Raw genomic sequence first — 12,693 nt, forward strand, 5'->3', positions numbered from 1 at the left:
ACACGATCACGAAAGTACGACATGCCACCCAAATTTCCAGGCAAAATTCTGCGATGCGTTGCCCAAGTCTTCGGGCGCAAGCGCAAGCAGAAGCAGCCTCGACACGATGTTACGGCCTCCACTGTGTCCCCTGCAACTCCACCGGGGCTTCCCATCGAACTGTTCGAACTTATCATCGACTTTTGCCGCTACGACCGACCGACTCTGCGGGCGTGCGCCCTCACCTGCCGCGCATGGTTGCCACGCAGCCGGTACAACATGTTCCACGACGTCGTGCTGCACAGCATGAAGCAGCTTGGGTACTTCTCCGGGCTCGTCGCCGCCGAGCCGCGCCTCGGCGCCCTCGTCAAGTCGCTGCACGTCGCCCCGTACCGTGGTCACGGCGAGGCGTACGCAACGTTCCCTTTCGTCCTCGGGGACAAGCTCTCGCGGCTCGAGCATCTTTCCATTGACCTACGGCGCGACTTCTATCCGTGCGTGCACGACAACTTCTTGGCATCCCTCTCGTGCTTCAGCACTGTGACGAGCCTCGCGCTACGTCGCGTACAGTTCCCATCCTTCCACGACTTTGCGCTCCTCCTCGCCGCGTTCCCGAAGCTGGCACACCTGCACTGCTGGCAGGTCGGCTGGGTGCGCAAGTCATATGACCCGCGCGCGTTCGCGCATATGGACTGCCGCCTGCGCCTGAGCGAGCTCACCATGCGCGGTGTGGACTGGTCCGAGGGAATGGTCGACTGGCTGCTCGCGTATACGTCTCCCGCGGCCCTCGTGCGTGTGCGGGTGCCGCTCCTCTTACCACTCGATGTCGAGCATGTCGAGCGGCTTCTGCTAGCTGCAGGGCACACCCTGCGCCACCTCGAGATAGGCATTGTACCCTTAAACAGCCTTGCCGCGCGCCACGTGCAGAGCAAGGAAGGGACTGACAGCCATATGGGTGCGTGCTAGCGACTTTGCTACAGCTGTTTTTCAGAGGTAAAATATGGACTGTATTATCCCTAGGTCCCTTCCCCCGCCTACTGCAAAACACGTGTCTCGAGTCGCTGCACCTGAATCTTTACGGCGGATCCTGGGCGCCAGGGCTGCTCGCACAGGTTGCCTCGACGCAGCTGCGTGTGTTGACGATTGGGGTGCCAACGCACGCGCGGCGGCGTAACGTGCAGCACTTCGACTGCTGTGGGGTCGACCGCGCGCTGGCACTCCCGCAATTTGCGGGCCTCGAGCGCGTCGTGTTCGAATATGACAAGGGAGCAGAGGAGGAGTGGAATAGCAAACTATGCGATGAAATCCTGCCGAGGTTCCCTATCGCGCGTGCAAAGGGTCTTGTGCAGTGCAGGGGCGGTATGTCTGCTTGTGTCTACGTCTGCGTGAAAATGTGCTGACGACGGGGTGTTTGTAGTGAAGCGAGACCCCGAGCGCGAAAACGATGTAATACAACATCTGACACGGTAGTGGCCCCCTGCCCTTTTCTCGCTCCTTTAAAAGGCTCGATCAGTTAATGTACGAGTGGACATGGATTGTGGGACATTCACGAGCGATGGACTACTGAGGACTGTACAGCGAAGCACAGCATTGTAGCGAGGACAACTTACTCTACTTTATGCATTAATAGGTAGGTGATATCTACGAAGTCAGTCCTTCTCCATAGGGACGGCACTTGTACGTGTTTTCATGAATACAAATTGACGACGTCTGCGAGTAGACCCGAGCGAGCTGCTACCATTCGAGATTTATGTATGTCAAGAGGAGAACAACACTTTTGCTGCAGTTTTGTCATAGATACTGATATCTTCTTAATTCCATCTTTCCCCAAGCCGACTAATAGAGGAATAGCAGGAAGAACTGTACCTGCAAACCAATCAGCGTAAGGACATACGACTCGGACGATCTTACTAAGTTCTCCCCATCAATCGTCTTCCTTTTTGGGGAAGTGGGTCACGTGCATTACTTTTAGTTGAACTGAAATCGCTCGCGCTTTCGAAGGGCAATACTTATTTCTTCCTTCCAATCATCACTTTGGAAGTTCACTTGTTTCCTTCCCTGCTGCATATGACTGAGGCTTGAAAGGGTAATGGTGTAGGGGATACAAGGAGTCTCTCCCCAAGCAGTCTTATAAGTGAGTCTAACGTTGCCCTAAGATTATAGAGGACTTGACACTTACGGTTTATTCCAGTCTATAGCTCGATAATACACGTTCCTTGGCAGCTGCATCTCTTCTCTTAATCAATTATGAAGTCTCCTCGAACCAAACGCCAAGACCTCCGCCGCGCGGCAGGCTTCGCCAACAAACCATACAGTACTAACAGCAAAAATAAGCGGAAACCGAAGAAGTCATCCACGGACCCTGAGGAATTTCACCCTGCTCATGCTACCAAACCCGCGAATGTCAAGGCCTCTCCTGACTCTGGCCCCATGTCGAACCTTGGCATGCCGTCTCGAGTTCAGTACAATTGCATCGAAGAGGATTATCTCAAGTCACTTCACATTCGCAAGCGGGAGAAGGCACTACTTAATCAAGCTCTCTTCGACAAAATCTGGGATGTTCTGCATGACCCTCAGTCTATTCTGGTCGGCACTCCTCAGTTTCGCTGGTGGGTTAGGAAGATGTTTGTGCTGTCTTACACGCGCTCGACCTTGTCGTCCGTCGAAACGCACACGGTCGAGGACTACAGTGCCGATTCTGTGCCTGTGGTCCTACATGAGAACCGCCCTGTCGCTCTTAAAGATCAGATCTATGATGTGCTTTGCTACTGCCATGACCTTGCAAAGCACGGCGGACGCGACAAGACTACTGCCGTTGTGCGCGAACACTACTCGTGGATTCCCAAGGAATTAATCGCTCAGTTCGTCAAAGCTTGTCCAACCTGTGTCTACAAGAAAACGGGAAATGTTGACCTAGCACTCGCAATGAATACCACGGAAGGACTTCCTGGTGCAGATGCATGCAATGAGCCATCTCAAATACTCTCAATGCCATCTGAAGAGCAGTCTCAGAGACGCGTCACCACCCACTGTGTCTCACTTCGGGTCTCAGACTTGATCAGCCGTGATTCTGCGTCTCCCTCGCGCGACTTGACTCAGTACTGGCCGACCACCTCTGGACCTTTACATTCGCCTGCACCTGTCCATCCTATGCCTCCGCTCCAATCTTGGATGGATACTGCGTTGTACAACACACAAGATACCTCTTCACATGCCTCTGAGGGTTCGTCTACTCTCGTCTCTGGCACGACTGCTGCGTCTGGTTACTACAAGTTTACCTACGAGCTACCTCCAATGCGCAAGCATGGCAGCGATAATGCTTCGTACGATCACGCAGGCTTGCGACTTCAAGGCCGTGGAGTCACTCTACCGCCCATCACCAAGATGCTTTCCGAAGGCGCAGTCAGCAAGGATAAACTTGTTCTGCGCCCAACGCTGAACGTGCCTGACGGCTTCGGCCTGTCGCCCCCGCCTACGTCCTCGTCAGCGCTGCAGCAGTGGTACCACGGAGGCTACAACGATCGACCGCACGAAGGAACAAGCCAAGTTCATCATCGCTTCGATGCTGCGCTGTCGATCGATCCAGCTTTATTGCAGCATGACGACGTCTTCAGCGTGCGACAGCCCCTCTCCTCCGGCAACGATTTCATGATCTCCGGGTCTGGTTCTCTGCGGTCTCTAGCCATCTCCCCACTGCGCGGCCACACAGCACTGCGTTCGCTCGGATCCTTTGGTGGCTCTTCCTCTCTCGAAAACCTCGCTCTCTGTGCTGGTTCACTGTTCGCTCCAGATAGGCATGAATTACGATCCAATATCGGTGAACCTCTTTTCGACGCGTCGGATGAGCCGCCTCGATTCGGATTTCCCACCTCACTCGAACGAGATGAGTACTCGCTGACGGTCAGGGCTTGAGTAGAAGCTGAGCACAACCTCTTCATCGGAACTCTGGACTTATCGCCCATTCATTCGCCAATGTACTGTCATACTTGACCTTGCCATGTAATTTAGACCATTCCTACGTTGTACATATAACTAGCCATCACCACTACGCCAGATCTATTCGTTTTTGCCAACTATTACCGGAGGAGTGCATCGTCCATGTCACTTCACGAAGACGTCCGTCCAATGACACTGGGTTTTCCGCCATGCATGCTAGAATAAGAATACGATGACTGGTATATATAACGAGGGACGACAAGCGCGGAGAGGAGTTGCATGTACGTATTGAGGTATGCTATCGCGAAACCACTAGGCGACCAAGATATTGGGAGAAACAAAGGGTATGCATCAGTGAGGGAACACCGCGATACCCGGAAATGGTGAGAGGGAGAGCATTGCAGCTAAGACAACATTGCACACGGGAAGAACAGAATCCAGAAAATAGCTAGAACACCGAAGCGACGATCAACAAAGAATGGCTATTAGCGATGGTGATAAGTAGAGAAGGCCGGGGAAATGTAGAAGGAGCCGTGGTACTTAACGAGTGATAAAATCGCATGATTCATGATAAGAGAATGTAGCCTGCCTGAGGCTCATCCCGCGCGCTGAAGGTCAGCGCGTCTGAAAAAGTATTAGTAGTTAGATCATGCACAACAATGTAGGGATCACGTACTGTCTCAAGGTATCATATACAAACTTGTAGCTTCTCAAGTTGCCTTTCAACCTGCGAATATCTAAGCTGTATGTGTCGTCGAGTCGATCAATCCGCGTCAATTCCACAGAGAATCGGATCTCGTCTCCTTGATCTTGCTGGTAATCACCGTAGACAGACTCGAGAGCAATAGGTGCATCTGAGCTATGTCCGGCTGGCACCGCAGCAGCCATCAGGGCGTCCGGCGTGGTATCACCATCATGGAGATTAGCTCCATGAATGAGAGAAGAGGTCTGCGAAGACTGTCGCCGCATAAGGAGGCCGCGAAGCATGCCACCCGTTGATCCGAAAGCTACAGGAGGCTGAGGGAGTCCGCGCTTGTCGACCTGTGCGTAGATGTTATGTCACAATACTTGAAAAGAAATACCAGCACCTACACCATTGGAAGCAGCAGACCCTGTCATAGAGAAAGCCGCAAGACCATTGCCCGTGCCTTCCCGTATGCCAAGCCCGACGCCGTTGCCCTGCTTTCTTTTCTTCGGCCTGACACACCGATACTTGTATTCGGTCTCGACGACAATTTCGACACCCATGCCCTCGAGCACTTTCCGCACATGCTTCATAACCTCGGGGGGTAAATCTGTTGTGACAGTTGTTTGATCCAGAGGTCCATGATGAGTACGTATATCCGGATATGCACGTGTAGCCTTGGGAGCACCCCCTCCAATCCAACGGATGCGGAGGCCTGTGCCACCGATCGAAGCCTCTGTGTTGGTCGACGGTGAGCGTATCGGGTGCCCAGTCGCAGTGGATGAACGAGTATTCTCAGAGGTCGGAGTGAGCATAGCACTAGGAGCGGCCGCTTTACCAATTGTGACGGAGGGCGAAGGAGTGGTACCGCGTGGCACGGTCTCAATTTCAGGGGCAGCTTTCTCGCTTTCATCATCGGTCGCCGCCCTACCCTTGCTCTTACTTCTGAACCACTGCATGACCCTGCTGGCCTTGACTGTGGAGGCCGGAACGCCTAACCGCTCAGCCGTAGATGGAGGAGCACGCATTTCTGCGCGCGAGCGGTCTCCGAGGGATGGTGTTGCTGGAGGACCAATGTCTGCATTAGCCGACTTGGGTGGCACAGCTGGGGCTGCCGGAGGCTTTTCAGAGACAGGAGTTTCACCAGTAACGACTCTACGGCCTGGGCGGGCTTTGAAGCTTCGACTAATTGGCTCGACCATGACAGTAAGCGTGTTCCTCCTGCTCTTCTTACTAGCGCCGTCTGGGCTCAACATCAAAGTGGTACTGGTATCCGCAGCGGTAGGGGAAACGGGTGAGACAGGAACCTGTAGAGTGGAGGGACGTCTGTTAACATCGCCCTTGCTAATTGTGTCCGTTGACGAGGTGCGTCCAGGCCCATTCTTCTTGTTTTGTGACGGGACACGGGTGACCGAACCATTGGACTGCTCGCCAGAGCTGAACAGCTTCGTGATGCCGATTTTGTCGATAGACAAGCCTCGGCGATGACGGCTTTGTTTGGACGACGTTGAATCCGTCTTCTCCGACTTTGAAAGTGGCTTTTCGTCCGCGGAGACGATTGGCGATACAGGAGGACCCGTGACTTCGATTGACACGGCGGGAGGAACGGTCGGAGGACTAGCAGGTGCTGTCGAGGACACAGTTTGAGAACGTTGCCGAGCCGGCGATTCCGGCGGAGCGGGTAGGGACTTCTCCGTGGCCTGTGCAGCGTCAACCGATGGTCTCCTATGACGCCGCTCTCGCTCACGGACGGAGCCAGATGGCCCAGTATGTGTGCCGTTCGCAGTGCTATTCGTTCCCTTCTGTGGAGTCGGCTGAGAGTCGGATTCGCCATATTCCACTTGGATGGTGTGTCTGAACCCGTCCTTCTGCCGCTTGTTCTCCGGGGATGTCTTGACTGGGGCAATGGTGGGAGCGGGTGTAGAGGATTTTCGGGTGTAATTACCGTCCTGCACGTCGGCATCTCGTGCATCTCGGGCTGTGCCGGTGAGAGGTGATGATACCATTGGCACTGGTATATCTTGCGACGCCGGCGCGAAGGGATCATCCTCTGCAATATGCGACCCAGTAGGGAGAACGATTGCTGAATTGAAAGCGCGACGCGAGGCACTCGGTGCAGCCGACGTGGAATAAACAGACTGATCGGGAGACGCCTCGTACAGATACTCTCGTTGCGCAGGCTGGTCTCTGGTGGCACGGGAGCGCGATGGCGAGGCTGCAACGGGGATGTTTGAGTAGTCTGTGCGTGCACTGTGACTGCGTGAGATCTTGCTCGACGCTGTGTCCTGCGGCTGCGCTTGCTTCATCTGACGCTGGTATGCCAACCTCTTCTGGTGATGTTGTTCCATCGCTGTGCGCTCCAATTCAGACACGCTCTTCTCGAACAGAATCGCGTAAGGCGAGAGCCATGGATGCGTCATTATTGTGGTCAGATCCGCGCGTCGCGTAGGATCTGGCACCAGCATGATAGACAGCAGGTCCCGAGCTTCTGCGGAGATGTAGTCGGGGAAAGAAAGAGCGGTGTTGACAATATACTTGTACAGCAGGTTGATATTGTCTCCGTCTGGATTGGCCGGGTCATCGTCGAAGGGCAGGTAGCCAGCTAGCATGGCATACAGTATCACCCCGCAGGACCAGATATCAACCGCAGAGCCGACATACAAGCCGTCTGAGATAACAAGCTCTGGAGCTGCATAGCAGGGAGAACCACAGCTGGTCTGCATGAGATCATCGGCGCGATGTTCGAATCGGTTGGCAAATCCAAAGTCAGTGATAATGACGTTCCGGTGTCGATCCAAAAGCAGATTCTCCAGCTTCAGATCGCGATGCACGATTTTCTTCTGGTGAATGTACCAAACACCCGAGATCAACTGCGAGAAGAGCTTGCATGCGTCCTTCTCCCGGAGGTATCGGTGGGCGAGGATGTGGTCGAACAGCTCACCACCAGACGCGTATTCCAGGATAATGCCAATGTACTTGTCTGTCTCAATGACGTCGTAGAGACGGACAATATTTGGGTGTTTGAGCGACTGCGCAAGAGGAGTCAATAATACCCACGCATCACTTTGGCCAAGGAGTGACGCACCCGCAAGACCTCAATCTCCCGCTCGACCTTCGACATGCGAACGGTCGTGTCGATATTCCCCCTCCGAATCAGTTTAACCGCGACCTCTTCGCCATACTGTATGTGCAAGCCAAGCTTGACCTTGCCGAACTCCCCCTCGCCCAGCGTCTGCAGCAGCAAATAGGGCCCGAACTTTGGTATCGTTCGCCTCGGATGCGCGGCAGCGTACTCGAGAGCGGCAGGATGGGAGTAGATGTCACGATATGCGGGCTGCTCCTCCTGCTGCGGCTGGCTGGTCACTACTGTATGCGATGCGCGTTTTCTCGTGGCGGCCGGCGAAGCGGAAGAGGACGTCGGCTGCACCGATGCAGGCCGCGCTGCATGACGCGACGGCCCGGGCTGAGATGTGTCGGGAACTTGCAGGTTAGACGACTCCATGTTGAGGACCGCGGGTCAGCGCTGAGTGGGTCGCGCTAGATTTTGTGCGGGCGTGGAAGCTAAGGTTGAAAAGAAGACTTCTGGTAACGACGTGTGCTGGTTGTCATGCCGCAAGTACTCATCCGAGGTGAGACAACATACCCACAAGCAATTCACGGACAAAAACAAGAGAGTGCTGCTCGTCGTCGACGACAGCGACGACGATGATGGTTAAGAGAGCGAGCAGGACCACCGCAACCGAGAGCACCGACATTCCCTTATTTGGGGTAAACGTTGCTGACTAAGAGGCTGTACTAGGTTGACTAAGACATCAAACCTTTCTGGACTTCTGAATAGACTAACCTTTTTCATTCATTCATTCGAACAGTAAAAGGTATATGCGTACTCGTACATCTAATATACGTCTTCTACATTTTATACCTGGACCCAGTACCAGTGATTCCGTTTAGACGTGCAACTCGGCTTTCTCGCCTTGCTGAATGCTCGCTTTCAGCTCCTCGTCAGCAAGCGCAGGCTGAACCCATTCTTTCAAGAATTTGTCCACCTGCTCCGGGGCGCGTCCGATGAAACTCTTGGGTTCTAACAACTCGTCAAGCTGCCCCTTGATCGGATCGAAATACGAGTCCGCCTTGACGCGGTCAATCAGGTCATTCTCAAGGCCCAGTGCTTTTACCTGGTGTCCTGCCTCGTGGGAGAGCACCTACAAACGGACAAACATGTTAGTTCTCTCCGTTCAAGCATCATGAGAGAAAAACGACATACGCGAATCTTCTCGTGCGCCTCTTGCCGGTCGCCGCCTTGCTTGACCATGGCCATGATAATGTTTTCTGTAGCCATGAAGGGCAGCTCTTGCGCAATGCGACGGGCAATGACCTTCGGATACACGACAAGTCCCTCGGATACATTCTGCAGCGTTGTGAGCACAATGTCCGCTGTAAGGAACGCCTCGGGCAAGGTGATGCGGCGGTTCGCGCTACATCGTTTAGAACTTTTAGAATACGTGTGATACCCGCATCACAGGGGCGTACCTGTCGTCAAGAGTGCGCTCGAACCACTGCACACTGGAGGTCATGAGGGCGTTTTGGTGGAGGACCATCAGATGTCGGGACAAGCTACAGATGCGCTCCGAGCGCATGGGGTTGCGCTTGTACGCCATGGCCGACGAGCCGATCTGAGTCGATTCGAAGGGCTCCTCGACTTCCTAGCAATGCAAATGGCACCATTGATTATTTGGAGCTGGCTGCGTGCCCGAATGTCAGCTTACCTTCAAATTGGCGAGCAATCTCAGGTCTGTTGCGAGCTTGTGCGCAGTAGCGCCAAGACTCGCAAGAGGAGCGAGGACATCGACATCAATTTTGCGGGAATATGTCTGCGAGGTAACCGGGTATGCGTAGCCGAACCCGGAAAGTTCTGTAACACGGCGGTCGAGCTCCTCGACCTTCGAACCATTGTCAGTGAAGGATATAGAGATTAAACAGCTTCTACGTACCTTCTCGTGGTCGCCGTCGAACAAAGCGAGAAAACTGGCTTGTGTACCGGTTGTACCCTTGACTCCCCGGAAGCCAATGTCATCTCGCGCTCGCTTGATGTTGCGTAGGTCCCACAGCAACTCCTGTTGTGTGTTCAGCATGGGTATATTCTATCGGTTTTGGAGGTGATTCAAACCTGCAGCCATAGCGTAGCCCTCTTACCGACAGTCGTCAACTGTGCTGGCTGGAAGTGAGTGAAACCGAGAGTGGGGAGGTCGCGATACTGCGCGGCGAAGGCAGAGAACCTGTCAATGACGACGGCAAGCTTCTTCAAGAGGAATGTTAACGCCTCGCGGATGAAGATGAGGTCCGCGTTACTGAAAAGTGCAAGTCAGGTCTTGTCATATTAACGAAGCACAAATGCTACGCACTCCGTCACGTAACAAGACGTTGCGCCCAAACTCCATATATCAGGGATGTCAGGCCTAAGGAGAGAACATGGGATTTGGGGCGCACTGGATGATACCCGCAGCCGCCGGGGCAACTTGACCGAACGTGTGGACGTGGGCCATTACATCATGACGGCGTTTCTTCTCTTCTTGTGCGGCAATCTCAAATTGCGCTGCGTCGAGGTCCTGTAAAATCATGATGCAACGATCTTCAAAATCATCATGGGGTAAACTCACGAGGTTCGCCTTCATCTGTTCGATCGCTTCGTCCGGGATCGAGAGACCAAGCTCCTTCTCAGCGATGGCCAGGCTGAGCCACAACTTCCGCCATGCTCGAAAGCGGTTCTAGAAACAATTATGATTATGCGTGTTTCTTATTCATGCCATGTAGAGGGGAGTAGCGTACGGCCGGAGAGAAAAGGTAAGCCATTTCCTTGCTCGCATAGCGGCTGCAGGCAATATCAGACACATAGCAACGTTTCAAAGGATTTCCGAAGACCTTGAAAGCGGTGTCTGGTAGGTGTCGAAATTCTCCATGGCGTGTGTGGCCGGCGAGCTCTCTACAATCCCAGAGTATTGAGGCGCGTACACTGGAAAGTCGATCTCTGCAAAATCAAATTGATCTGCGACTCACGTGGCAGAGCGATCGACCTTGTTAATTCGGCGCCCATGTAATTGATCGCAGACGTCTGAGACCGCGAGAGTCTAGTGGCTTTTGATCCGTGCATCATGGGGTATATGAATGCAATTCGTAGTAGTATCAACAGACTTCCCATATATCACACACAAATACAAAGCTCAAATTCAACATTGTTACTACAGGTGAGTTCGTGGTCGTACGGATACCTAGGTGTCTGATCGCCGGAAATGATTCAGTGTCGGAAAGCCTACTTGCAGAGTATGCAATTCAATGCTTCACCCAGACCGGAATTCGGACTGAGAAACTCGAAATGCGTGCCAGGAAATCCGTATACTTCGATGTCTTCCGTCCATAAATCAAGGTCGAACGTGTCTGATGCGTCTTGCGCGTAAATTTGTGTCCTGACGCCGTCATGTGCTTTCATCAACACCGTGCGCTGAGCCGGCCATACAAATGACTGGAAGGTCCCGTCGCGCCGCAACTGGTCTACCTCCATGCTTGCACGCACTCCCAACAAGATGTGTGCAACGTACGCCTGACAGAATCTTGCAACCCATTTGAGGCCTTGGTTACCATGGCTGAAGTAATCTGCGAACTGCTGGTGAATCTCTTCGGTATCATCGAGCGATCCACTCCTCGACATATCAGCGACGGCTTCCATGATCTTCGTGTAGCTCGATCAGCGTGTATTCGTGTTCGCAATCGTGTATACCGCTCACATTGTCACGCAGGGATCCATCCTTTATCGTTTTCTTTGTGTATTCTCGGGATTGTTCCCTTTGAAACAGTGTAGGTGCACCATCGAGGAAAACCAGTACCTCCACTGTCTCTCCAGCTGCATGTAGCATTTGAGCTAATAGAAATGCAACCACTGTGCCTGTGTAATGACAATTGAATGATGATAGTGTGAGCATTGAGCTAACCAACTGACCGAACGAAAACCCGCCAATGCGATATGGCCCTTGTTTTTGCTTCTGCTTGATCTTCTCGAGGTAGAATGCCGCTAGGCGTTGAAGACTTCCCGTGATAGGCGCGTCATGCGTATCCTGTACCCCGGAGACAGGGACTTCGATTCTCTGCGCAACCTTTCGTAGGACGCTGACGCCACCCCCGGCGCCATGAATCACAAAAAATGGGCAGCCCGTTGCTACGTCGTTGAGGTGCACAATGGTCTGGCCACCGCTGTCCTCGCTCTGGCGGGCTGCCAAGTAAGTGCTCTGAGAAGTGCTAGTCGAGACTGGATTTTCTGGCGTTGAAGCCGTATCTTTCTCTGCTTGTATGGACAACAATCTCTGCACTGCAGGCGAATGTCAACATTTAACAGCGGCAATGCTGGATCGGCTTTACCTGTCATGTGACCACTTAGAAGCTGTAATTGTGTGACATCGACACCGAATTCTGCCCTAAGTATTCCACTAAGACGGGCGGCGATGAGAGAGTCCAATCCATAGCTAGACAAAGGAATCGTCTCTTCGATGTCATTTACATCCATTGAGAGTATTTTGGCGCAAACCGCGCGCACGATTCCTTCTTGCGATACGTTGGAGACAATGGCACCCCAGGCAGGACCTGTCAACGTCAAGAAGACCCCCTTAGGGGTGGTGCGAAATGGGTCTGAGGGGATCCCTCCTCGAGGATCCCCTCCACTGTAACCCAAATAGGATATAGGGGCATCCCATCGCCATCTAGGTGCCCTCGCCGCCACCATCCTAAGATGGTACGCAGATGGTACACCGACCCTCCTCCATGAGGCTTCAAGTCCTTTGCATCACATGTTATGTCTCTAACATCCTCCCCTAGAATGGCATTTGTTGCCTGTCTTGATGGGAGTGCACATTCGCTCCTTTTACTAGTACTTAGTAATTTATGTACATCACACCTGTAGTACACGATAATCACTCTCAATATCATTGTTTTTACTACGAAGTACTTTACACAAGATCAAGATGAGGGCCTGGGTAGCGAGTACATTGTACACAAGATTGACAATACATCATGACGGTACCTGCGAAATGCATCAAGCCTGCATGGAG

At 53.1% G+C, this 12,693-nt stretch overlaps 6 protein-coding genes across 6 annotated transcripts; 1 reads left to right on the plus strand and 5 right to left on the minus strand.

Moving 5' to 3' along the window:
- Positions 1–21: 21 nt before the first annotated feature.
- POSPLADRAFT_1050540 (hypothetical protein) lies at positions 22–3,296 on the plus strand (the record flags this gene model as incomplete). Its single annotated transcript, XM_024480005.1, has 7 exons — positions 22–934; positions 1,000–1,338; positions 1,397–1,425; positions 1,610–1,627; positions 2,065–2,113; positions 2,255–3,202; positions 3,253–3,296. 7 exons carry the CDS (start codon positions 22–24, stop codon positions 3,294–3,296), a joined length of 2,340 nt encoding a protein of 779 aa, XP_024333419.1.
- An 834-nt stretch (positions 3,297–4,130) lies between these two features.
- On the minus strand, positions 4,131–4,872 carry POSPLADRAFT_1175022 (hypothetical protein). Its single transcript, XM_024488321.1, has 2 exons — positions 4,592–4,872; positions 4,131–4,539 (listed from the first exon to the last, which is right to left on the minus strand). The coding sequence occupies exons 1-2, from the start codon at positions 4,801–4,803 to the stop codon at positions 4,512–4,514; spliced, it is 240 nt and encodes a 79-aa protein (XP_024333420.1). The 5' UTR covers positions 4,804–4,872; the 3' UTR covers positions 4,131–4,511.
- Positions 4,873–7,092: 2,220 nt separating this feature from the next.
- POSPLADRAFT_1085515 (hypothetical protein) lies at positions 7,093–7,874 on the minus strand (the record flags this gene model as incomplete). Its single annotated transcript, XM_024483037.1, has 2 exons — positions 7,093–7,629; positions 7,686–7,874. Coding segments are annotated over 2 exons (726 nt in total), but the record flags the coding sequence as incomplete, so codon positions are not given.
- Positions 7,875–8,547: 673 nt separating this feature from the next.
- POSPLADRAFT_1050543 (hypothetical protein) lies at positions 8,548–10,557 on the minus strand (the record flags this gene model as incomplete). Its single annotated transcript, XM_024480006.1, has 11 exons — positions 8,548–8,802; positions 8,865–9,075; positions 9,131–9,303; positions 9,367–9,540; positions 9,592–9,714; positions 9,768–9,948; positions 10,003–10,032; positions 10,088–10,206; positions 10,258–10,365; positions 10,427–10,469; positions 10,520–10,557. 11 exons carry the CDS (start codon positions 10,555–10,557, stop codon positions 8,548–8,550), a joined length of 1,455 nt encoding a protein of 484 aa, XP_024333422.1.
- A 350-nt stretch (positions 10,558–10,907) lies between these two features.
- POSPLADRAFT_1050545 (hypothetical protein) lies at positions 10,908–11,508 on the minus strand (the record flags this gene model as incomplete). The annotated part of the gene is made up of 2 exons (XM_024480007.1): positions 10,908–11,324; positions 11,380–11,508. 2 exons carry the CDS (start codon positions 11,506–11,508, stop codon positions 10,908–10,910), a joined length of 546 nt encoding a protein of 181 aa, XP_024333423.1.
- Positions 11,509–11,745: 237 nt separating this feature from the next.
- POSPLADRAFT_1088939 (hypothetical protein) lies at positions 11,746–12,137 on the minus strand (the record flags this gene model as incomplete). Its single annotated transcript, XM_024483067.1, has 2 exons — positions 11,746–11,957; positions 12,008–12,137. Coding segments are annotated over 2 exons (342 nt in total), but the record flags the coding sequence as incomplete, so codon positions are not given.
- Positions 12,138–12,693: the final 556 nt, after the last annotated feature.

The sequence above is a fragment of the Postia placenta genome (assembly GCF_002117355.1).
Source record: "Postia placenta MAD-698-R-SB12 unplaced genomic scaffold POSPLAscaffold_22, whole genome shotgun sequence".
NCBI classification, from domain to species: domain Eukaryota; kingdom Fungi; phylum Basidiomycota; class Agaricomycetes; order Polyporales; family Adustoporiaceae; genus Rhodonia; species Rhodonia placenta.